The sequence below is a fragment of the Notechis scutatus genome, chromosome 5 (genome assembly GCF_049901735.1).
Source record: "Notechis scutatus isolate UNSWTSFEM ecotype Mainland chromosome 5, rNotScu1.2, whole genome shotgun sequence".
Classification (NCBI taxonomy): Eukaryota; Metazoa; Chordata; class Lepidosauria; order Squamata; family Elapidae; genus Notechis; species Notechis scutatus.
The window spans coordinates 2,772,150-2,797,568 of NC_142013.1; the positions used below are offsets into that span (position 1 = coordinate 2,772,150).

General features: G+C 45.4%; 1 protein-coding gene across 1 annotated transcript in view; it reads right to left on the reverse strand.

Annotated features, from left to right (window-relative positions):
- Positions 1–25,419, reverse strand: part of ARHGEF17 (Rho guanine nucleotide exchange factor 17) — a 151,674-nt gene that overhangs the window by 47,758 nt on the left and 78,497 nt on the right. Inside the window, exons 3-4 of the mRNA XM_087967516.1 lie at positions 7,322–7,399; positions 4,179–4,361 (exon numbers count right to left, since the gene is read on the reverse strand). Of these exons, the coding sequence (XP_087823642.1) occupies positions 4,179–4,361; positions 7,322–7,399 (261 nt within the window). The remainder of the gene's footprint in view (positions 1–4,178; positions 4,362–7,321; positions 7,400–25,419) is intronic.

The window sequence follows — 25,419 nt, forward strand, 5'->3', positions numbered from 1 at the left end:
ACTGTGCATGCGCTCACCTCACAGCTAATTTTCGGCCTATTTGAGGCCTTTTTCGGCCTCCCAGAGGCTTGAGGAAAGAATTTGCAGACTGAAAAATAGGCCCATTTCGTCAACTTCCTGTATTTCCGGAAATACCGGAAGTGATGCAATGTGCCTAATTTTTGGCCTGCAAAGCCTGCAGAAGCTTTTCTCAAGCCTCCGGGAGGCTGAAAAAGGCCCCAAATGGGCTGAAAATGAGCTGTGAGGTGCAGTGCAGGTAAGGGGGCGGGAAGTGATTGGTGGGGGGTGCGCGCATTGCCTTCTGGGTGCTAGGCTCGCGAACGGCACTGAAAAAATTGACTTATGACCATTATTCACACTTGTGACCATTGCAACATCCCCACGGACACCTGTTTAAAATTCAGATGCTTGGCAATTGACTCATATTTATGACAGTTGCAGTGTCCCTGGGTACCACATGATCCCCTTTTGTGACCGTCGGACAAAGCCAAGTCCACAGAGAAGCCTGATTCACTTAACAACCATATTGCTCACTTAACAACTGTAATGTTTTACTTAACAACTGCGGTAAGAAAGTTTGTAAAATGGGGCACAACTCACTTAACCAATGTTTCACTTAGCAACATACATTTTGGCCTCACTGGGGTCATAACTCAAGGACTATTTATAATAAGGAGGCTATATCAAACACAGCACTGTCAAGTAGCCATAGCTAGCCTTGTTTGTAAGATGGGCAGGTCTATAAATTTGATGATTAAGTAAGTAAATGAATAGGATGGGGGACCACCAGGAGATCTCAGAGTGATGGGCTAACCATCATACAAGAAGAAACCAGCTGCCAAGCAAACCTCCAGGTGTTGCCCTATTTTTTTGAGCTCAGCTAAGCCAAACGCAGATAGAAAATTCTGCAATTACAGATTGGATGGTACTGAATTGAATTCTTTATTGTCATTGTACGTATATACACAGCATACACATACAACAAAATTCACATAACACCCAGAGACCAGACTCAACATGCACACACACACACGACAATCCCCAAACACCACCCTACCCACCAAAATTCCCTGCCTCCTAAAAACACACAAGCATCCACCCAACAGACCAAGTAATACTGTTCAACAGCTCACTGATGGTGGTTCTTTAAGTTCATTGTTCAGTGCAATTATAGCTCTGGGATAAAAGCTAAAAAAAAAAAAGAGATAGTTCTCTTATAACTATAGTGTTTATAGTTCATAGTGACTCTTCGAAGCTGCAACAGCATTCCAAAAACCAATTTATGACCCTTTTCACCACTTAACGACCGTTGCACCATCCCCACGGTCGTAGGATCAAAATTTGGAACACTTGGCTAACTTAACAGCTGCAGCAAGAAAACTCGTAGAATAGGAGCAAACTCACTTAACAAATGTTTCACTTCCCAACAGGAATTTTAGGGGTCAGTTGTGGTTTTGTCATGCCCCTGTCGGAGTCTGACTTGGAGGGAGAGGAGGAACAGCTAACAGGGAGTGGGAGTGTGGCTCTGGAGGTTGTGGAGGAAACTGGGGAAGGGAACAGGCCGGCTGGGAAGTCAGAGGAAGACCCAGGCCCACCCCCTCTTCATCCTAGGGCACGCAGGGAGGAGTGGATAAGGGAGCAATGTGAGTGGCATGGTCTACAGGAGAGGAAGGGGCCCTGATCCCCTTCACTGGCTGCAGCTAGGAGGACTGGTTAAAAGGACAAACTGCGCATGGCAAAGTTGCTGGAAGCTAAGCGTGCATTCTTGTCAGAGCTTATCTGTGTTTTGGCTTCCTCCCAACTTTGGTTTCTGTGTTACCTGGTAGAAGTCTGCAATTAATCATCCTTGCCTGCCTGTAGTAATTCCTTCAGTGTAGTGTGTTGGGTTTTTTATTTCGAATTAACTTTACTTTGGTTTTGGAATGCATTTCTCTCTCCGTAAACTGTTTCCTTTAAGAGTTTGATATCCAGCTGAGGATAATTGGATATTGGGGCCAAGTTGGAGGCATTAAAGGGACTTTCTTCTATTTTTTGTGACTTGGTTATTTTTGTGTTATACCCTGGGTCATCACAGGTTTCACCCAGGTCATGCCGACATGTTCACTCCTAATAAATCCTCTGAAGTTTTTGAAGCTTGGCTCATGATTTAATTGGGGTAAATGCCGGAATCCTGACAGTCGTACGTTGAGGCCTACCTGTGCTACCTAGGGCTACTCAGAAGGAAGAACCCATGAGAACCGTTGAGAGCCATGCCAAGCTGAACAAAAAAAATCCACAATTTTACCAACTTACGAGAAATCTCCCACGTGAATTACCAGCTGGAGCATTTGACGCACCAGGTGGCCCTGTAAGCCGGAGAATATTTTTCCCAAGGGATTGCTAAAATCAGATTTTGAGTTAACCAATGACATGACGTCTCTGAGTCACCATCTATTGCCTTCCAAACACAACCTTATTACTGTTGAAACCTAATCCCTGGATTCAAATGCGAAGCTAGGAGAAAGCCAACCTTGGTTAACCTCAAAAAGAGAAGAAGCACCGTTAGGCCCAGTTAATCATGGAGGTGCAGACCAGAATCGGATCAATGAAGAGCCAAGTTGGTATTGTGCTTAAGGTGCTGACCTAGGAACCAGGAGACGGTGAGTTCTAGTCCTGCCTTAGTTATGAAAGCTGGCTGGGTGACTTTGGGCCAATCACTAGGAGACTGTGAGTTCTAGTCCTGCCTTAGGCATGAAAGCCAACTGGGTGACTTTGGGCCAGTCGCCAGGAGACTGTGAGTTCTAGTCCCGCCTTAGGCATGAAAGCCAGCTGGGTGACTTTGGGCCAATCACCAGGAGACGGTGAGTTCTAGTCCCGCCTTAGGCATGAAAGCCAACTGGGTGACTTTGGGCCAGTCGCCAGGAGACTGTGAGTCCTAGTCCCGCTTTAGGCATGAAAGCCAGCTGGGGACTTTGGGCCAATCACCAGGAGATGATGAGTTCTAGTCCCGCCTTAGGCATGAAAGCCAACTGGGTGACTTTGGGCCAATCGCCAGGAGACTGTGAGTCCTAGTCCCGCCTTAGGCATGAAAGCCAGCTGGGTGACTTTGGGCCAATCACCAGGAGACGGTGAGTTCTAGTCCCGCCTTAGGCATGAAAGCCAACTGGGTGACTTTGGGCCAGTCGCCAGGAGACTGTGAGTTCTAGTCCTGCCTTAGGCATGAAAGCCAGCTGGGTGACTTTGGGCCAATCACCCAGGAGATGGTGAATTGTAGTTATGCCTTAGGCATGAAAGCCAGCTGGGTGACTTTGGGCCAATCACCAGGAGACGGTGAGTTCTAGTCCTGCCTTAGGCATGAAAGCCAGCTGGATGACTTTGGGCCAATCACCCAGGAGATGGTGAATTGTAGTTATGCCTTAGGCATGAAAGCCATCTGGGTGACTTTGGGCCAATCACCAGGTGATGATGAGTTCTAGTCCTGCCTTAGCCATGAAAGCTGGCTGGGTGACTTTGGGCCAATCACTAGGAGACTGTGAGTTCTAGTCCTGCCTTAGGCCTGAAAGTTACCCAACCACTTCTCATACCTAAGACTTGAACTGACTATCTCCCCATTTTCAGCCTGGTGCCTCTAACTACTATAGACCCTAGTGGCTCTTTATTTAATTTATTTATGAAATGGATAGGCTGCCCATCTCAATGGACATTTAATTTAATTTGTATTCTAATTAATATGGATAATCTGAATAAAGCAACCCATTTCTATTGATGAAAGAACCAAGAGGAGTTATCTATGTAGAAAAGGGGTCCCCAAACTTGGCCACTTTAAGACTTGTGGACTTCAACTCCCAGAATTCTCCCCAGCCAGCATCGCTTGCTCTCTCGTGATCCCTTCCTCTGCAATCTCTCTACGCTTTAGGAGATTAAGAGAGAGAAAAAAACCAGGCATGGCTGGCTGGGGAATTCTGGGAGTTGAAGTCCACAAAGTCTTAAAAGTGGCCAAGTTTGGAGTCCTCCGATGTGGAAGGAACGCGAAGGGAATTGTTGTCGGATCTGGGGAAGGGCAAGATGATCAGAATGTGGAATTTTGGGCACGTCAAGAACAAGCCAACATTTATGAAGATCTAGAAGCCAGGCCCATCAACGCCTTCCTCTCTCCTCTCCTCTGGAGGTCGGAAGTGGCACGTGGGAACGATACTCACAGACTGGACCAGGATCTCCCCTACTTTCTGCTTGTCGTGCCACTTCTGAACACAATCGGAGATCTCCTCCAGAAACTCCTCGTGATGTTCTAGCAACTCGGGAATCTGGTCGAAGATCTCGTCCACCAGCGAAGGGTCACAGAGGGTGGAATTCTCCGGCTGTTTCAGGGGCTTCATATAACCCTGGAAGGAGGAAGAGGAGGAAACCAAAGTAAATGGGTTTAGAATAGAACGGAATAACAGAGTTGCAAGGGACCTTGGAGGTCTTCTAGCCCAACCCCCCGCCTAAGCAGGAAACCCTACACCACTTCAGACCAAGGGTTACCCAACATCTTTTTAAAAACTTCCAGTGTTGGAGCATTATAGGTGTCTTAAAATGAGGACTAATAGATTGAGAAACAGTTTCTTTTCCAAGGCAGGAATTGTCTTGAATCAAACAGTGCACGTGTGATTTAGTCCTATTTATTATTATTATAATCATTTTAATTTTTAAAACTCTGTAGTGTGATTGTGATGTAGTGTTTGGGACACTGTGCTGGAGTAGCTTTCAAATTTCATTGTATTCGTGGAATACAATGACTATAAAGGTATTCTATTCTATTCTATTCTATTCTATTCTATTCTATTCTATTCTATTCTATTCTATTCCATTCCATTCCATTCCATTCCTATTCCATTCCTATTCTATTCTATAGATTTCTGTTCTATTCCCAATAAAGATTTCTATTCTATTCCTGAATTCTATTCTATTCTATTCTATTTCTATATTCTATTCTACTCTACTCTATTCTAGTCTATTCTATTCTTGAATTCTATTCTATTCTATATTGTGTTCTATTCTATTCTATTCTATTCTATTCTATTCTATTCTATTCTATTCTAATTCTATTCTATTTCTATATTCTATTCTATTCTACTCTATTCTAGTCTATTCTATTCCTGAATTCTATTCTATTCTATATTGTGTTCTATTCTATATTGTGTTCTATTCTATTCTATTCTATTCTATTCTATTCTATTCTATTCTATTCTATTCTATTCTAGTCTATTCTATTCTATTCACAACGTCTGGAGGCAAGTTGTTCCACTGATTGATCGTTCTAACTGTCAGGAAATTTCTTCTTAGTTCCAAGTTGCTTCTCTCCTTGATTAGTGTCCATCCGTTGCTTCTTGTCCTCCGCTCAGGTGCTTTGGAGAATAGCTTGACTGCCTCTTCTCTGGGGCAGCCCCCAAGATACTGGCATACTGCTAACCCTAGTCTTTCTTTTCATTAAACTAGACATACCCAACGCAACCGTTCTTCATATGTTTTAGCCTCCAGTCCCCTAATCCTCTTTGTTGCTCTTCTCTGCACTCTTTCTAGAGTCTCAACATCATTTTTTACATCCTGGCGACTAAAACTGGATGCAGGATTCCAAGGGTGGCCTTACTAAGGCCTAATAAAGTGGTAGTAACACTCCACATGGTCTTGATTCCATCCCTTTGTTTATGCAACCTAGAACTTGTGTTGGCTTTTCTTGCAGTTGATGCACACTGCTGGCTTATATATTAAATGGTTGTCTACTAGGGCTCCGAAATCCCCTCTCCCAGTTACTACTGTTAGAAGCACAGGAAGTCGGTTTGACTTCACAGAGCCCCCCATGGAGGACAGATGTCCTAGAATAGAGACACACAAAAGGTTTTAGGTTTTATAACCTAATTCAAAATTGGTTCATTTAAACATACCAAAAATTGAGTCCGGGAACGCCACACGCTTTAAAGTACTGCCAAAAAATTAAAACAAATTAAAACAAATTTCCAAAATTAAAAAACAAAACAAACCCAAATGCAGAGAGTTCTTGAACTTTTTAGAATCACGACTGAGTTCAAATGTTCCATTGCAGGACAGTGGTTCAGTGAGCTGTGCCTCGTTTTATGACCTTCTTGGTTTTTAAATGAATCACACGGCTGTTAAGCGAAATGGGCTTCTCCCATTGATTTTCTTTGTTAGAAGCCAGCTGGGAAGGTTACAAACGGTGATTATATGACCCCAGAACAGAGCATTAAGACATGCCAGTTGCCAATCATTCAAATTTTGATGACAGGCAGTCCTCGGCGTACGACCACAACGGAGCCCAAACTTTCTGCTGCAAAGCGAAACAGTCGCTAAGTGAATTTTCCCGTTCTACAACCTTTCTTGCTATTGTTGTTACGTGAATCACCGAGGTTGTTAAGTCAGTAACATGGTTGCTAAGCGAATCTGGCTACCCCACTGACTTTGCTTATGTCATGCCCCCTTTGGCGTCTGAATCTGAGGAGGAAGACGAACAGCCGACAGGGAGAAGGGAGTGTGGCTCCGTTGGCTGTGGAGGAGGCTGGGGAAGGGCAAAGGCCAGCTGGGCAGAGCAGGGAAGAGGTAGAACAAGGGAGAGGGAATTTGGAGGAAGACCCAGGCCCATCCCCTCTTCATCCTAGGGCATACAGGGAAGAACGGAGAAGGGAGCAACATGGGTTGCGTGCCTTACGGGGGAGGAAAGGGCCCCGATTCCCTTCATTAGCCACACCTGGGAAGAGAGTTAAAAAGACGCAAACTGAGCGCGGCAGCTGCTGGGAACAAACGTGAGTTTATCTTGTGTTGACTTTGGTTGTCTGTGTTCCTGGTGTTTTCCCAACCGTGTTGAATTTACTGCCGTGCCTTCACGTCTGAAATTCTTGCTCCTGCCCTGCTGGACTAATTACCTAATTTTGCCTTGATTGGACTTATAGTTACAGTTTTTGTTGACCATGTTTTGGACTTGATTCTCTGCAGCCAAAGGCTGCTCCTGGGAGAGTTTTTCTCCAACCCAGAAGGTAACCAGGACATTGGGGGCAAAGTTGGAGCTAAGAAACGGATTCCTACTGATTATCTGACTATGTGGGCTTTGTGCCACGCCCTGTTGGGTCATCACAGCTTCGTCAGAAGGTCGCAAAAGGGGATTATCATGGAATCCCGGGGACCCTGCAACCTTTATAAATGTGAGTCAGTTGCCAAGCATTCAACTCAATTCAATCCTTTGTGCGAATGATATAACAAGCTGCAAATGGACTTTTATAATAGCATCTCTGCTTGTTTCCGGATACCTGTGGCGTTTCTATTCCCACCCCTGCCAAGAAAGATGGTTTACCTGCATCAAGGTACGGAGAGACTCCACGTAGGACTGCTCTGTGTCCAACAGGGTCATGGTGACATGCTTCCGCATATCCTGCAATGAAGAACAGAGGGGCATTAAAAGATCATCTGTCTCGCCGCACGTACGCCGTGTCCTTCTCTGGGGTGCAAATAATCCTCACAGTTTCGTGTTGGGACGGACACCATGGAGGGAAGCGATGAGCCTCCCACCTCTCTGTCCGGGTCTGGACCTGATCTGCTGTCCCAGACGCCTCCCGGCCCAAACATATGCGCAGGTTATATTTATAGATAAATATAAATAAATATGAGATCGGAAGGGCGACATTTACAAGCCATTGACAGCCTGTCCCAAAAGAAATCCTGCGGGATTGAGATGGCCGTCGAACGTCCGAATGGTAGAACGACGCGGGCCGCACAGTTTTATTTGGTTTGTTCGATAGAGCTAGTCCTCGACTTACGACGACAACGGGAGCACAACGTTTCTGCTTGCTAAGCAAGACGTTTGTGAAGGGTGTTTCGACAGGGTAGTCCTTGACTTACAACAACTGGTCCCCAAATGTTCGACTGCTAAGCGAGACATTTGTGAGGTAAATTTTGCCCCCCTTTTTACAACCTTTTGGCCACCGTCGTTAAAAGAATCCCCGGAGTTGTGACGTCAGTAAGTGGCTTTCTCCACCACCACCCCCTGTTGACTTGGCCTGTTGGAAGGTCGCAAAAGGGGATCTCGTGATCCCGGGAACACTCCTGCGACCCTCGTAAATGTGGGCCAGCTGCCATGCGTCTCCCAATTTGGATCAAATTTGACTCAGGGGATGAGGCAACGGTCATAAGGGTGAAAAAAACGGTCATAATTTGCTTTTTTCTGGCACCATTGTCATTTCAAACGGTCACTAAGCAAACGGTCGTAAGTTGAGGACAGCCTGCAAGGCTGCCCACCTCATCATCAGGTGACAGAAGGAAGGCGTCCATTTTCTTCGGCCTTCAACTTTTCTCTCTCAGCCTCAAGGTCACCACAAGCGGCTTCCCTCTTTTCCATTACGGACTACAAAGCCCAGTGTACGTGGGCACTGTAGTCCACAGCCGCCTGATCTGGTAGCTCTCCGGGGCCCTCGTCCCCTCCCCGACTTTTTGAAAAGATCATTTTTAATATAAGCACTTAAATTGGAATTTGGCCTGCACACCCCCGAGCATGAGATGTATTTGCTATTTATATTCCATAAAAGTCCCCTTGGCGTGGGAGAGAGCAGTCTGTGGATTTACTTATTAGGTGTATTTCTAGACCACCACAATCCAAAGACTCTCGGCTGATGACCATCTAGCATGGAACAGGACAGCATAGAACAGGACAGGACAGGACCGAACTGGACAGGACAGGACAGGACAGGACAGAACCGAACAAAATTGGACAGCACAACACATAACTGAACAGGACAGAACTGAAAAGAACTGAATAGAACAGGACATGGCAGAACAGAACATAATTGAACAGAACAATATAGGACAGGACAGGACAGAACAGAACAGAACTGGACTGGACAGGATAGAACTGCACAGGACAGAACTGGACTGAACAGGACAGCACTGGTCAGGACAGGACAGAACAGGACAAGACAGAACTGAACAAAACTGGACAGAATAGAACAGGACAGAACAGAATTGAACAGAATAAGATAGGACAGAACTGAACAGGACTGGACCGGACAGGGCAAAACTGGACCAGACCGGACAGAACTGAAAAGAACTGGATTGGACAGAACTAGACAGGATAGGACAGGACAGAATAGTATAGAACAAGACAGGACAGAACTGGACAGAACAGAACAGAACAGAACTGGACAGGAGAGAACTGGACAGAACTGAACAGAATAGAACAGAACAAGACAGGACAGAACTGGACTGGATGGGACAGAACAAGACAGGACAGAACTGGACTGGATAGGACAGGGCAGGACAGAACACTTTATTTGGCCAAGTGTGGTTAAAACATCCAAGGAATTTGTCTCGTGTCTAGAATTTGTCTACAAATACAAAATTGAAAAAAGAAGAATGCCGAAGGCGTTGAAATAAAGACACAGCAACAAATCAAGGTCGCTGAAATATTGTTCATTTTGTTAAGCGAATACACGGTTGTTAAGCGAATGCCGTTCGGAGAGCCAACGCTCTGCTCTTTAGGCCAAAAATCAAGAGGTACATGCTGAAAACTTTTCCAAATGAAGAGATCTGGGGGGAAAAAAAAAACCAGTTCCATACATTATTAGGAAAGCTGGATGCATTTCTCCTGAAACCCTCAGGACTGCTCTCTTATAGCGAGTCCTCGACTTACAATGCTTCATCGAGTGACCCTTTCGAAGTTACAACGGCACTGAAAGAAATTGAGACTCACGACAAAAAAAATTTCGCGCTTACGATCTTGGCCACTTCTCCTTGTGGTCGCCCCCGATCAAAATACGGATGCTTGGCAAGAGAATAAGGACGCATTTGGGAAGGAGGAACTGGCCCCGGCGAACCTATGGCACGCAGAGCCATTTGTGACAGCATGCGAGCCGCAGGCAAACTCACCTCACTACACATGCGCACCTCACAGCTGATTTTCGGTCTCCCAGAGACTTGAGGAAAGCCTTTGCAGGCCAAAAAATAGCCTGTTTCGTCAACTTCCTGTATTTCCGGAAATACTGGAAGTGACAAAACGGGCCCATTTTTCGACCCGCAAAGCCTGCAGAAGCTTCCCTCAAGCCTCTGGGAGGCCAAAAAAGGCCTCAAACGGGCCGAAAATTAGCTGGGAGGCACAGTGCAGGTAAAGTGGGGGGGGAGGGGGGGATTGCACGCAAACGCGCAGGGGATGTGGGGGTCATATTGCCTTCTGGGTGCTGGCATTGGAGCATGCGCGCTCAGGCGTGTGCACAATTTTTGGCACAGGAGCCCCAAAAAGGTTAGCCACCACTGGCTTATAATACCTTGTCCAGGCTGGCTAGGGGATTCTGGGAGTTGAAGTCCACCCACCTTCAACGGAATAAAAGAGACCTATGTCCAGTTTTCACACTTACGGCCGATATCCCTACAGTCAACCTGATCAAAATTTGGGTACCTGTTGACCAACTTGTAGTTACGACAGTTGCACTGTCTTGGGAGTCACATAATGACTATTTCTGACCTTCTCGGAGGACATGTCCAACCCCCGAGGTGTCTTCCTGATCCAGAGCTCCTGCTCAGTCAGGGGGTTGGACTATAAGACCTTCAAGGTCCCTTCCAACTCTATTCTTCTCACGCATCTTCAAAATGCTGTTTTGTTTTGTTTTTAAAGTTTTAACTCCCTGGTACAATATCAGCAGCTTGTCGGCCTCTTCTCTGGTTTCCCTGGCAATGACATTTGGTCTCTAGTGAAAGCTGAGAACGATGGAAGCAGAGGGGGTGTGCCTTATGGGCTTCTGTGGCCAAATGTTCAAGATCTGCCTTGGTGTAACTAGAATGTTGTGTTCTTTTGCCGGAGGGAGGGAGGACTGTGGCTCTGGGGCTGAAGGAAAATGAGAAGAACAGAATTGGAAGAGACCTTAGAGGTCAGATAACAATAATCAGAGTTGGAAGGGGGAGCTTGTAGGTCATTTAGTCCAACCCTCTGCTCGAACAAGAAACCCTATGTACCATTTTCAGACAAATGCCTGTCCAGTCTCTTTTTAAAGAGCTCCAGGGACGGAACGCCCACAACTTCGATGCAATTAAAGCCTGGTTCGCATCCAACGACAGCCTTGTAGGGTAGGCTGGACGGACAACAAATTGGTGTCTGCCCAATCCTGTCCCAATATCTGAACAGCTACCATCTTTAATTTTCTTTTTAGAATTATATCGCAGCTTTCTTCGGGACCTCAGCATAAACAGCACTGCCTCCCCTTCTCCTCCTCTTTCCCCACTTCACAACAACCCTGTGAGGGTGAAGGGACCTTGTAGGTCATCTAGTCCAACCCCCTGCCCAAGTGAGAGACCCTACACCATTTATGACAAATGGCAGTCCAATCTCTTCTTGAAAGTCTCAACTGATGGCGCTCCCACAACTTCCAAGGGCAACTTCTGTCCCATGGGTTGATTGTTCTCCCTGTCAGAAAGTTTCTCCTTATTTCCAGGTTGAAAAATCTCTCCTTGTTCAGTTTCCATCCATTGTTCCTTGTCTGGCCTTTGGGTGCCTTGGAGAATAGCTTGACCCCTTCCTCCTTTCTGTGGCAGCCCCTCCCTCAAATATTGGAAGACTGCTCTCATGTCTCCCTGGTCCTTCTCTTCCCTAGACTAGCCAGGCCCAGTTCCTGCAACCGTCCATCGTATGTTTTAGCCTCCAGTCCCCTAATCATCCTGGTTGTTCTTCTCTGCACTTTTTCTAGAGCCTCAACATCTTTTTTATAGTGTGGTGACCAAAACTGGGTGCAGTACTCTAGGTGTGGCCTTACTAAGGCTTTACAGAGTGGTATTAGTGCCTCCCTTGATCTCGATTGTGTCCCTCTGTGAATGCAATTTAGGGTTGCATTGGCTTTTTTGGCTGCTGCTGCAACTAATCAAGGAGAGAAGCAACTTAGAATTACGAAGAAATTTCCTGACAGTGAGAACAATTAACCAGTGGAACTACTTGCCTCCAGAAGTTGTGGCTGCTCCAACACTGGAGGTTTTCCAGAAGAGATTGGACAAGCATTTGTTTGAAATGGTGTATAGGGTCTCCTGCTTGAGCAGAGGGTTGGACTAGAAGACCTCCAAGGTCCCTTCAACCTTTGTTATTCTCTAACAGATAATCCTCAACTTATGACCACAATTGATCCCAAAATTTACATCGCTAAGTGAGAAAGTTGATAACCGAGGGTTGCCCCATTTTACGACTTTCCTCGCCACGTTTGCTAAGCGAATCGCTGCTGTTGTGAAATTCACAGCACGGGGGTGTTAAATGGTTTCCCCATGGATTTGGCTCGTCAAGGAGGTCGCAAAAGGGGATCGTGGGACTCCTGGACACTGCCACCGTCATAAGCGTGGGTCGAGCGTCCAAATGCAAATCGCGTGACCGTGGGGAGGCAGCAAAGGTCGTTAAGCGTGAAAACATGATGGCAAGCCACTCCCCCCCCCCCACCGGGGATGTTGTAACTTTCAATGGCCATTAAACAAACGATCGTAAGTCGAGGACTGCCTGAATTCCTGCTCCAAATCACCCAGTCCGCCTCGATGGCTGACTGACAGAGGTCTCCCCATTTTTATCCAGCCTCTTAAACCACCTCTCTTTCCCACCCCAGTTCCAAGCAGACAGGCATACCTGGTTTCCCCCAAAATTAGACCCTGTCTTATATATTTTTTTGCCATCCAAAAAAGGCACCAGGTCTTATTTTCGGGGGGATGTTCATCCAGTGACTAACCTCACTTGCGCGCATCACCCCCGGCCTCCTTTTTGCTGTCAGAGGCCTTCAATAAATGCAGAAACGGGCCGGCAAGGCAGGTGTCGGGCTGTGCGAGGCCTGGCTACACCTGTCCAAAGGTAAGTAGTAGGGCAGCTCTACCCCCCCGCCATCCCCACCCCAGCTTAATTTCTTCCTATGTACTCTGGAGTGGGCGGGATGTTCATTAGGGCTTATTTTGGGAGGGTAGGGTTTATATTCGGCGCACATGTAAAAAAAAATCAAGCTAGGTCTTACTTTCAGGGTAGGTCGTATATTTTCAGAAAAAAACGGGATACGTTTGACCGTCGTGGCTTCTCTATTCAACTTATTGATGAAATGGTTAGGCTGCCCATCTCACTCGATAATTTAATTTAATCTGTATCCCATTTCCTACGAACCATTTGGATTAAAAAGCCTCTGTGGGTCAAAGAACCCAAGAAGAGTTCGTTTGTTTGCGGCCTGATGAATTCAAGCCTTTAAAAAGTTTAAAGTTCTGCTTCCCTCCGTCGGAGCAGCCTGGGGTGGAAAAAAAAAAACGAGTCCCTTTTCTATTTTAGGAAAATCTTGATCCACTTAATATTCTGCCGTTCCCAAGGAGGGGTGGGTGGAAAGAAGCCCCCAAAAGGGAAGGTGTGTGTGTGGGGGGGAGAAGCAATCCTGACTAAATTCCATGCACTCCGGTTGGTTTCGTTCCTGGGATTCGCCCTCTCCTCTTTTTTCTATTGAAGAGAGAAAAGCTTGGAAATTGGGCAGTGGTCTCCGTACGGCGACTTTCCCCTGACCTGCCCTAGGAACACAGGCGCCCGGATCTCAAAATATTAAGACCTCCTGGCTTTAAATGGGCTTAACCAGGATCTCTTTGCTGTCAAACAAAAAAATAAAAATAAAAAAGGGACTGGGATCCTCCCGTGCTCCGAGAACAGTCTAATCCTGCCCTGAATTGATGCCGTATTACTCACCGACTGGGCTCGGGCTACTGGTTTCTGATTTAATGGGCGCCGAGAAACATTCCTGAGCTGCAAAAAAAGAATCAGGCTGCTAACTTATCCACGATTCGCTTCGCCACGGGGGCAAAAAAAAAAACAGGTCGTAAAAACGGGACCGGTGTCTCGCTGAACAACAGAAACGTTGGGCTAAATTGCGGTCGTAAGTCGAGGACCGCCTGTTACAACAACACTTTAGGATGCATCAACTGTTAAAGAGTCATTACCGACCATCATTATGATTTAAACCACCCCATAATCCCTTGCTAGTGGAGTCTGGGCAACTGAATGGAGCAAGCAGAGGGTTTTAGTGGCCGGATGCCTTTCCTGTCACCAGTGAGGAGTTTTGTTCAGCAGATCTATTCCCATTGCATCCAGAGAGAGAAATATCGGCCTTTCCCTAGAATTGAACTCACAGCCTCCTGAATGTGAAGCGAGAGCTCCACCACGAGTAAGAGTAACTACCAGCGATGCCAACAAAATACAAAAAGATCGCACTCGTGTCCCACACAGCATATATTTCACAAATCAAACAATTCTATTTCCTCCCCAATTTATTCCAGAGGACGAGTTTCGGTCAGTGGCACAATCTGGATGAACTTGTCCAGGTTCAGAATCTAACCCAGACTGACTAGTTTAATACTTGGATCGGAGACCACTCAGAAATCCCAGGGCCATAAACTAGATTGGAAATTTGAAAAAAAATTCTGGAAAAAATTCTTCATCAAGTCCCAGAATTCCTCAGCCATCATTGGTAACTTTTAAGATTTTTGGACTTGAAGACTTGAAGATTTCAAGTTCCAGAATTCCTCAGCCAGCCATGCTGGCTGAGGAATTCTGGGAATTGAAGTCCACAAGTTTTAAAGTTGCCAAATTTAGAGGCCCCTGGTATATACCCAGTGATGGCTGAGGAATACTGGGAGTTGAAGTCTACCAGTCTTAAAAGTTCCCAAGCTTAGAGACCCCTGGGTTAAACAAATATTTATGCCTCAACTTCCTCCAGGGAGTAAACTCAAGGCAATCTTGCAATTACGGACAACTTTCTCCCCAACAGATAGTCACACCATTTTTCTTCTTTTCCTGGCCGAAGTCAGAAGACGCGTCAAAAACTCCCACGCCTGACAGCGGAAGAACAGAAAGTCCTGTGATATTTCACTTCCACAGCCCTTTCTTTGGCTCTGAAAAACTCTCACTTTGCTTGTTTTCGTGCCTGTTGACGAGTCCTTTCAATCTTTTATATATATATATATATATATATATATAAACAAAAAGATAAAAGAGTCTGGTAAGCCCTTCTCCAGCTACTAAAAATGTATTTAAAAAAGAGTTTTTGTATGGATGCGTGGATTGGATGAATGGACAACAACTCCCCAAAGATCCTGCCTTTTAATTAAATCGGAAAAGAGGCTACCGGGATATATTCACTTTTTTTCAATCCCATTCTAACTTCGAACAGTCGCTAAATGAATTTTTGTAAATTGAGTCTATACACACACGTTAAGGTAATGGATATTTAAGAGCTGAGCAGCTGCTGTAAGTCTGCTGTAAATGCTGATGCAGGGAGCCGTGAGGTTGAGTCGGCAAGGATATTGCCACTTTAAGACTCAGGTTGGGCCCACAGGGTTATTGCCTCTTTAAGGAGCTGCCTGTATATAGGCGACCATGAGAGGGTGTTTTCCTCCTCTCCTCATGTTGTATCTCCATTGTAATGAAGACTGACTGCTTGCCAGGTATTTGCCTACCATGTATATGTATGTATGTAGCTGTCTTGTGTGTGTGTGTGTGTGTACATACACACACACACACTCACACCACTGTTAAAAGACAAAGCCTCTGTGTGCTGTGTTTGTGCTCCTGGGTTTTATCACAATAGTAGTCACACTGCACTCTCTCTCTCTCTCTCTCTCTCTCTCTCTCTCTCACACACACACACACACACAGACCATTCCTGTAGTGACCGTTCAAAGTTAGAACGGGATTGAAAAAAGTGACTTATGACCATTTCCCACACTTATGACCATTCCCCATGGTCACCTGATCAGACGCTTGGCAACTGACCCACATTTACAACGGTCGCGTGTCCCAGGAGTCACGGGAGTCTCCTTTTTGGGACCTTCTGACAAGCAAAGTCAAAAGTCCCAAAGTCGCTTAACAACCGTGTGACTCACTTAACAATTGCACTGATTCATTTAACAACTGCAGCAAGAAAAATCGTAAAAGGGGGCCAAGCTCATTTATCAAATGTCTCGCTTAGCAAGACTGTTAAGGGCTCGATTGTCGGGTCCTTCCTGTATATATTTCTGGCACCACAAATCAACACAGCTCTTTCTTTACAGTGCTGGAAAACGGTAAAATCTCTTTAAGTCGAAAAAGCTCGTTTCGTTTCCGCCAGCTGAGTTGCAAAGATGAAGCTCTTTTCTTCCTAGAAAAGTTTATTAATCTTCCTTTTGCAAAATAATAATTATAATAATAATAATCGCTGAAGCTGCCGGCAACCAGAGCGACAGGGCTTATTAGATGCAGTGAGAATAAACAGACCCTGTTCTCTGGTGCCCTGGTGTGATAAATCACAAGATGATGTGTACAGTTCTTGCACGCACACCAACGAAGACTCACTTGGAGCAACGGAGTTGGGCGTGTGGATAAAAATCACCCGCTCTACAGAAGGCATCAATAGACTTAGATCAAGGTTTCTCAGCCTTCACATCTTTAAGAGGTGTGAAGTGTGACTCGCAGAATCCCCCAGCCAGTATGGGTGGACTTCAACTCCCAGAATCCCCCAGACAACAAGGATAGACTTCAACTCCCAGAATTCCCCAGCCAATATGGGTGGACTTCAACTCCCAGAATTCCCCAGCCAGTCAATTCCCAGAATTCCCTACCTAGCATGAATGGACTTCAACTCCCAGAATCCCCCAGCCAATATGGGTAGATTTCAATTCCCCAAATCCCCCAGCCAGTATGGGTGGACTTCAACTCCCAGAATCCCCCAGCCAACAAGGATAGACTTCAACTCCCAGAATTCCCCAAATGGGTGGACCTCAACTCCCAGAATCCCTCAGCCAGTATGGGTGGACTTCAACTCCCAGAATCCCCCAGCCAGTCAATTCCCAGAATTCCCTACCTAGCATGAATGGCATGAATGGACTTCAACTCCCAGAATCCCCCAGCCAATATGGGTAGATTTCAATTCCCCAAATCCCCAGCTAGTATGAGTGGACCTCAATTCGCAGAATCCCCCAGCCAGTATGGGTGGACTTCAACTCCCAGAATTCCCCAGCCAGTCTGTATGAACTTCAATTCCCAGAATTCCCCATCTAACACAATGGACTTCAACGCACAGAATCCCCCCAGCCAGAATTCTGGGAGTTGAAGTCCACCTATCTTAAAATTGAGAAACAATGACAGACTGATGAGTAACTACTCATAAATATCCGGGGGACCCTGCCTGTACCCCTCTACATTTTCCATCGGGTAGTAACTGTCATCTGTTTGACAGGAGAGAAAAAAATATATGATTTTCTTCCAAGGGCACCCAGTATTCCCAGACCAAATCCACTTAATAAAGGCCATAGCCTTTTTCATAAATTATTGTAAACTCCAGCGACAAGGAAAGAAAACAGTGCTTAAATTTAAATTGGAAAGCCAGCCCTTTCTGTTTGACATGCCATTTTTAGAACCTCCTGACCAAGTTGTATTTACAATTCTTGGCCAGCCACTCCGTCTTTTGACAATTTTAGGAAAGTGGGGGGGAAGAAAAGGGTGGGCTGAGTGTTTTTCAAAGATGTTGGCAACAGGCTGATGTGTGCAGTCAACATTCATCAAACTGATGTCTTGGCCCATGAAAAGCAAACTCCAGGAGACTTCTGGGAAATTCGTGGATTTGGGGCATTGTAGTCCTTTGACTTACAACAGCTCATTTAAGGCCCGTTATTCAAAGTTACAACAGCCCTGAAAAAGATGACTTACGACCATTTTTCACACTTATAACATTGCAGCGTCCTTGTGATCAAAGTTCCAACTCTTGGCAACCGGCTCGTATTTACAAAGGTCAACGGGGAAGTCAGATTCACTCAACAAGGGTGTGACTCACTTAACAATGGTTGATTTGCTTAATGACTGTGGCCAGGAAGGTCGTAAAAGGGGAAAAATTCACTTGAACGGCTGTCTCGCTTAGCAGCACTCCTGTACAGGAGTGGTTTTGCCATTACTTCAGGTGGGTTTTGCTGACACCCAATTCCACCTGGTGGGCTTTCTTAGCTAAATTTCCCAGTATGGCACCTTCTCCCAGAATTCCTAACTATGCAGACTAGGGAATTCTGGGATAGGCGAGGACACCAATAAAGCTTCTTCCATGCTCCCAAACCTGTAGGCCTGGTACACATCCCAGGTTGAACAGAATACAGAATAACAGAGTTGGAAGGGGCCTTGTAGGTCATCTAGTCCAACCCCCCGCCCAAGCGGGAGACCCTACACCATTTCTGACAAATGGCAGTCCAGTCTCTTCTTGAGAGCTTCCAGGGATGAAGCTCCCACAACGTCCGAAGGCAACTTCTGTTCCACGGGTTGATTGTTCTCCCTGTCAGAAAGTTTCTCCTTATTTCCAGGTTGAATCTCTCCTTGTTCAGTTTCCATCCATTGTTCCTTGTCTGGCCTTCGGGTGCTTTGGAGAATAGCTTGATCCCCCTCCTCCTCTCTGGGGCAGCCCCTCCCTCAAACATTGGAAGATGCTCTCCTGTCTCCCCTGGTCCTTCTCTTCCCTAGACTAGCCAGGCCCAGTTCCTGTAACCATCCATCGTATGTTTTAGTCTCCAGTCCCCTCATCATCCTGGTTGCTCTTCTCTGCACTCTTTCTAGAGTCTCAACATCTTTTTTATAATGTGGTGACCAAAACTGGATGCAGGACTCTAGGTGTGGTCTTACTAAGGCTTTATAGAGTGGTATTAGTACCTCAGTACCCAGTGGAACCTCTTGCCACCAGAAGTTGTGTGTGCTCCAACACTGGAGGTTTTCAAGAAGAGATTGGACTACGATTTGACTGAAATGGTCTAGGGCAGGGGTGTCCAACCTTGGCAACTTTAAGACTTGTGGACTTCAACTCCCAGAATTCCTCAGCCAGCTGGCTGAGGAATTCTGGGAGTTGAAGTCCACAAGTCTTAAAGTTGCCAAGGTTGGACACCCCTGGTCTAGGGTCTCCTGCTTAGGCAGGGGGTTGGACTAGAAGACCTCCAAGGTCCCTTCCAACTCTGTGACTCTATTATTCTGAGGCGAGGAGTCGTCTCTTGGGCCTTCTGATCCAGTGAGAGAATTAAATGTCTCTTTGGTTTCATCCTGACACCGGAAGGCTGCACCCCAATTGTTAAAGGAACCCCAAAGACTGATATTCTCTTAAAATTGGGAGGAAGTGCTCCCCACAATAGGAATGACTACAGGTACAACTGGCCATTTGTTGACCGTTCCCAGTTACAACGGACCTCCCAAAAGGGATTTATCACCTCAATGTGGTCTTGTGACTTCATTTGGGGGGCTTGGCAACCAATCTGCATTTATGGCCGTTTGCCATGTCCTGCAATCACAAGACCACAATTTAGCCACTTTCTGGTCCTTTCCGGTGAGAAAGCCCCCCATTGGATTCACTCAATGATCATCTGGTTCACTTAACAATTTGGTAATTCCCTTAATAACTGCGGTGACTCGCTCTACTACGGTTGCAAAATTGGGGATGCGATTTACAATGTTTTGGTTGAAAACCGACATGTCCAGCAAAAACGCCCCATAGTGAGTAATGGGTTCACTTAACAACCGCGGTATTCGAAGTTCTGACATCCAGCCCTCCCAACCCCTACAGTCCCGTGACTGTGTTCATTCATTCATTTCATTCATTCCATTTATTTATTCATCGCCCCATAGTGAGTAATGGGTTCACTTAACAACCGCGGTATTCGAAGTTCTGACATCCAGCCCTCCCAACCCCTACAGTCCCGTGACTGTGTTCATTCATTCATTTCATTCATTTCATTTATTTATTTATTCATTTCATTCATTCATTCATTTCATTCATTTCATTTATTTATTTATTCATTTCATTCATTCATTCATTTCATTCATTCATTTCATTCATTCATTCATTTGATTTATTCATTCATTTCATTCATTCATTTCATTTATTCATACATTTCATTTATTCCACTCCTTAATTTCATGTATTCATTCATTTCATTTATTCATTTGTTCATTCATTCATTTCATTCATTCATTCATTTCATTCATTCATTTGTTTACTCACTCACTCATTCATTCATTTGATTTCTATATCTCAGCAAATGACTGGGAAGCTCACAATTCAGAAACATATTACAATCAAAATCTTTAAAAAAACACCTTAAAACAGTGATGCCCAACCTTTCTTATGCCGCGGCCCGGTATCCCCAACCTTTTTTGATGGCGTGGCCCGGCACAGACATGCATCAGCTGGCGCCATGCTATCTTTTTGATGACGTGCTTCGTGAGCTTTCTATCCGGAAAAGCTCACCGGAAGCACGTTTTCATCAAAAAAAGATGGCGGCGCCCAGCAAACCAGTGGCCCGGTAGGACTTGTTCCACGGACTGGTACCGGTCCGCGGACCGGTGGTTGGGGACCCCTGCCTTAAAACAATAAAAATGATTAAAACATTTAAAAAAACATTAAAATATCTAATTTCGCAACCAGTCACTTAACGTTTGCTTTACAACCACTGCACAGAAAGCCATAAAATCGAGTCAGCCATCTAATGACCCATTTTACGACTGTCATAGCTGACACCCATCATTGGCAGGCTCCATCACAGTCCTAAATTGAGCACTACTTGTAAAAGGAGCTATTTTATTCCGTGACTTTTATTTCCACATTTTGACAGTTAAATTTGATTGCTGCAACATGTTCCTAAATTTACAGGTAATCCTCCTTAAGTGCCACAATTGGAACTGGCCACTCTGTCATTAAGAGAAGCAGTCACTAAGTGAAACCACAACTATAGTTATAATCTCGCTTCAACCTTCCTTTGCTTTACACCCCCCTCAAAGGTCGTAAACGTGAGGCTTGGTTGCAAAGTTGCTTTTTCAACCCCGTCGTAACTGCAAATGGTCACTAAATGAGATCACTGCTAAACAAGGACAACCGGTAAGCTCAAATTAGATGAATTTAAATAAGCTGCAAGGAACTCCTTCTGTAATTATACCACCAGCTTCAAAAGCGCAGAATCCTAAATTCTACAGTGCCTTTTAATCCAAGATGTGAGTTGGGCTGTTTATTTATCCATCCGTTTATTTATTTGTATCCTGCCTTTATTATTTTTAACAAATCGCCCAACTAAGGACCATTTCAATTTCAGAAACGTGACAGCCACGTGAACCAATAACAGCTCCCTTCCTACGGACATGGTCTCAAGGAAACCCAACCGATTTTGATTATTTTTAGCAAGGGTTCATTCTACTGCCGTATAAGATTTAACATCTGAGGCCAAATTATTTTCTGTAATCAAGGTTAAATCTCTCCTTGTTCAGTTTCCATCCATTATTCCTTGTCTGGCCTAAAGCACCTGAATAATGGATGGACACTGATCCAGGAGAGATTCAACCTGGAAATAAGGAGAAACTTTCTGACAGTGAGAACAATCAACCCATAGAAGTTGCCTTTGGAAGTTGTGGGAGCTTCATCCCTGGAGGCTTTCAAGAAGAGACTGGACTCCCATCTATCAGAAATGGTGTAGGGTCTCCTGCTTGGGCAGGGGGTTGGACTAGATGACCTATAAGGTCCCTTCCAACTCTGATGATCTGTTATCTGTTAACCACCGAGCACCAAACGGAGATTTGCAATGCAATTTGGGGTGTCGTTTCCTATCTAAAATGTGGATTTTTTTAAAAGGATACACCGAGAATCGTTAGTTTTGACAGATGGAAACACCCACAACGCATCTCTTTCTGTGGCCACGCAGCATCCATGAAGAGTAACCACAAAGCAGTTGTCAGGAGCAACTTCAAATCAGATGTACTATGGGGTTTACATTTCAACATATCAGAAGGATACACGGTTGAGGAGGTGAAATTATCTAAGCAAAAAACCCTAACATGTCTATGGAGATTCTCAGTCATCCACCTTGTCCCAAAGGTGTATTTTTCAAAAGACAACTGGACTTTTTCCTTTGTTTTTTTTTTCCTTGAAGAGATTTCGCTTCTCATCCAAGAAGCTTCCTCAGTTCTGAATGAAGAACTTCATTTTCTTTCAGAACGGATGAAGCTTCTTGGATGAGAAGCAAAACCTTCTTCAAGCAAAAAATAAGTTGCCTCTTAGAAAAAGCACCTTGGAGACAAAACTTTTAACAGTTGCATTGAATGCAGCACATCACAAAGGGGGTAGGAAGGACAACGCTCACACAACATCCAAATTATTACCTGTCCTTAAAAATGGGCAGGTATTTGTTTCATCATGACCTTACTAATATAGAGTATTCAGCAAATAGCTGCAGTACAAGTAGTAACCTCGACTTACGGCAATTGAACGCCAAATTTCTGTTGCTAAGCGAGACAGCTGTCAAGTGGACTCTGCCTCATTTTATGACCTTTCTGGCTGCAGTTATTAAGTGAATCACTGCAGTTGCTGAGTTAGTCACACGGTCATTAACTGAATCGGTCCCATGGTCATTAAGTGAGAACAATCAAACCATGGAACAGAAGTTGCCCTCTGAAGTTGTGGGAGCGCCATCACTTGAGATCTTCAAGAAGAGATTGGACTGCCATTTGTCAGAAATGGTGTAGGGTCTCCAGCTTGGGCAGGGGGTTGGACTAGATGACCTACAAGGTCCCTTCCAACTCTGGTTATACGTTATCTGAATCTGGAAAAATGCATGGAAAATGATCCCGTCAATTTTTTCATACCGTTGTTAACAGTTGCTAAATGAATCGTTGTAAGCCGAGGACTAATTGTAAAGGTATCTTCCCATCAAGAGCCAGAAATATCCAGTTAGGTGGAGAAAAACCCAGCTTAAGCCTTCAGAAAAGCAGCACACACGACCACAAACACCCACACTCACAAAACCCCAATCAATGCTAGAAACGGTTCAACGGAAAAAAGAAAAAGGAAATTCACTGGATTGATATTTTAATGCAAATCATTGCCTTTTGTAATTCTCCCTTTTCTAAAAGGAGTCAAACAAACCAGCATTTTCCCCCAAACTTTGGAAGGCAGTTCCCAGTGGGGAAAACTATCTGTTCGAAAAGGAGAAGAAGAACAGACAATTGACCAGTGGAACAGCTTGCCACCAGAAATCGTGGGCGCTCCACCACAGGGTGTTTTTAAGAAGAGGCTAGAAAATAGTATAGGTTCTCCTGCTTGAGCAGGGGGCTGGACTAGAAGACCTCCAAGGTCCCTTCCAGCTCATTCATTCCATTCTTATTCTCATCTATCTATCTATATAAAAGCGAAATACCCCTCACGCATCATCACAAAATCTCTAGAACCGTAAAGCCTACAAACTTGAAATTTGGCATGTATGTTCCTCTTGGCTTCTAGGGGCTCACTAAGAAAGGATTTTTCCAAATGACCATCAGAGCATTAGTATTATTATTATTATTATTATTATTAATTATTAATTATTATTATTATTATTATTATTATTATTATTATTATTATTAACACGCTCTGATGCTAAGGAGTTCTACTCCCCCTCCCCACCTGGAAAGAAATCTCTTCCAAATGCAAAACACAAGCAGAGGAGGTTCAGTTTCAGTTTCACAGCACCGAGCAGCTTTAGTACAGAACAGTTGAGCTAAGCCACGCCCAGGCTCCTTGCTGTCTCCTCCTTGCTCACACAGCAAATACTGTTTCAGTTTCCAAACAGCCCTCCACTCTCTCACACACTGACAGGACGTTAGTCAGATGAATACCGATGGATGCTGGTAGACAAGAGGCAGAATTCCCCCCCTCCCCGTATTTCCCTCCCTGAAAACCAAGCCGAACCACATAGTATTTTTCATAGCGAAGCATGGATATCCAACTGGTAGGAAATATATGCAAAGACATCCCTATGAGTAGAACTGTATATTCCTCCTCCCAAAATGTTAGGTGTTTGTTTGTTTTTTAAAGGGGATAAGATAGCAAGATCAGAACAAAACGGACAGATGCCAGCTGCAATCCATTTTAGGACTGAAAGCAGTCAGGGGTAAAAGTTAGAAGTCCTCCAAAAGGCCGGCAGGTATTTCAATTTATTAAGGCGAGATTCTCATCGTGAAAATCACAAACAACAGGAGGGCCTCTGCTTCAAAATCTTATTATCCAAATGTAAATATTTACAGGAAGCGGATCAGCAGAATATGATACCCAAGCCTTCTCTTTATTTATTTTTATTTATATCCCATTTATTTATAAGTAATCCAAGGTGGGGAATAGACCTAATACTCCTTCCTCTTCCTCACAACAACAACCTTGTGGCTAAGGCAGAACTAGAACTCACCGTCTCCTTGTGACTGGCGCAAGGTTCACCCAGCAGGTTTCTATGACTAAGGTGGAACTAGAACTCACCGTCTCCTGGTGATTGGCTCAAAGTCACCCAGTTGGTTTTCATGCCTAAGGCGGGACTAGAACTCACCGTCTCCTGGTGATTGGCCCAAAGTCACCCAGCTGGCTTTCATGCCTAAGGCGGGACTAGAACTCACCGTCTCCTGGTGATTGGTCCAAAGTCACACAGTTGATTTTCATGCCTAAGGCAGGACTAGAACTCACCGTCTCCTGGTGATTGGCCCAAAGTCACCCAGCTGGCTTTCATGCCTAGGCGGGACTAGAACTCACCGTCTCCTGGTGATTGGCCCAAAGTCACCCAGCAGGTTTCTATGACTAAGGCGGAACAAGAACTCACCGTCTCCTGGTGATTGGCCCAAAGTCACCCAGCTGGCTTTCATGCCTAAGGCGGGACTAGAACTCACCGTCTCCTGGTGATTGGCCCAAAGTCACCCAGCTGGCTTTCATGCCTAAGGCGGGACTAGAACTCACCGTCTCCTGGTGATTGGCCCAAAGTCACCCAGCTGGCTTTCATGCCTAAGGCGGGACTAGAACTCCCAGTCTTCTGGTGATTGGCCCAAAGTCACCCAGCTGGCTTTCATGCCTCAGGCGGGACTAGAACTCACCGTCTCCTGGTGATTGGCCCAAAGTCACCCAGCTGGCTTTCATGCCTAAGGCGGGACTAGAACTCACCCTCTCCTCGTGATTGGCCCAAAGTCACCCAGCTGGCTTTCATGCCTAAGGCGGGACTAGAACTCACTGTCTCCTGGTGATTGGCCCAAAGTCACCCAGCTAGCTTTCATGCCTAAGGCGGGACTAGAACTCACCCTCCCCTGGTGATTGGCTCAATGTCACCCAGCTGGCTTTCATGCCTAAGGCAGGACTAGAACTCACTGTCTCCTGGTGATTGGCCCAAAGTCACCCAGCTGGCTTTCATGCCTAAGGTGGGACTAGAACTCACCGTCTCCTGGTGATTGGCCCAAAGTCACCCAGCTGGCTTTCATGCCTAAGGCGGGACTAGAACTCCCAGTCTTCTGGTGATTGGCTCAAAGTCACCCAGCTGGCTTTCATGCCTCAGGCGGGACTAGAACTCACCGTCTCCTGGTGATTGGCCCAAAGTCACCCAGCTGGCTTTCATGCCTAAGGCGGGACTAGAACTCACCGTCTCCTGGTGATTGGC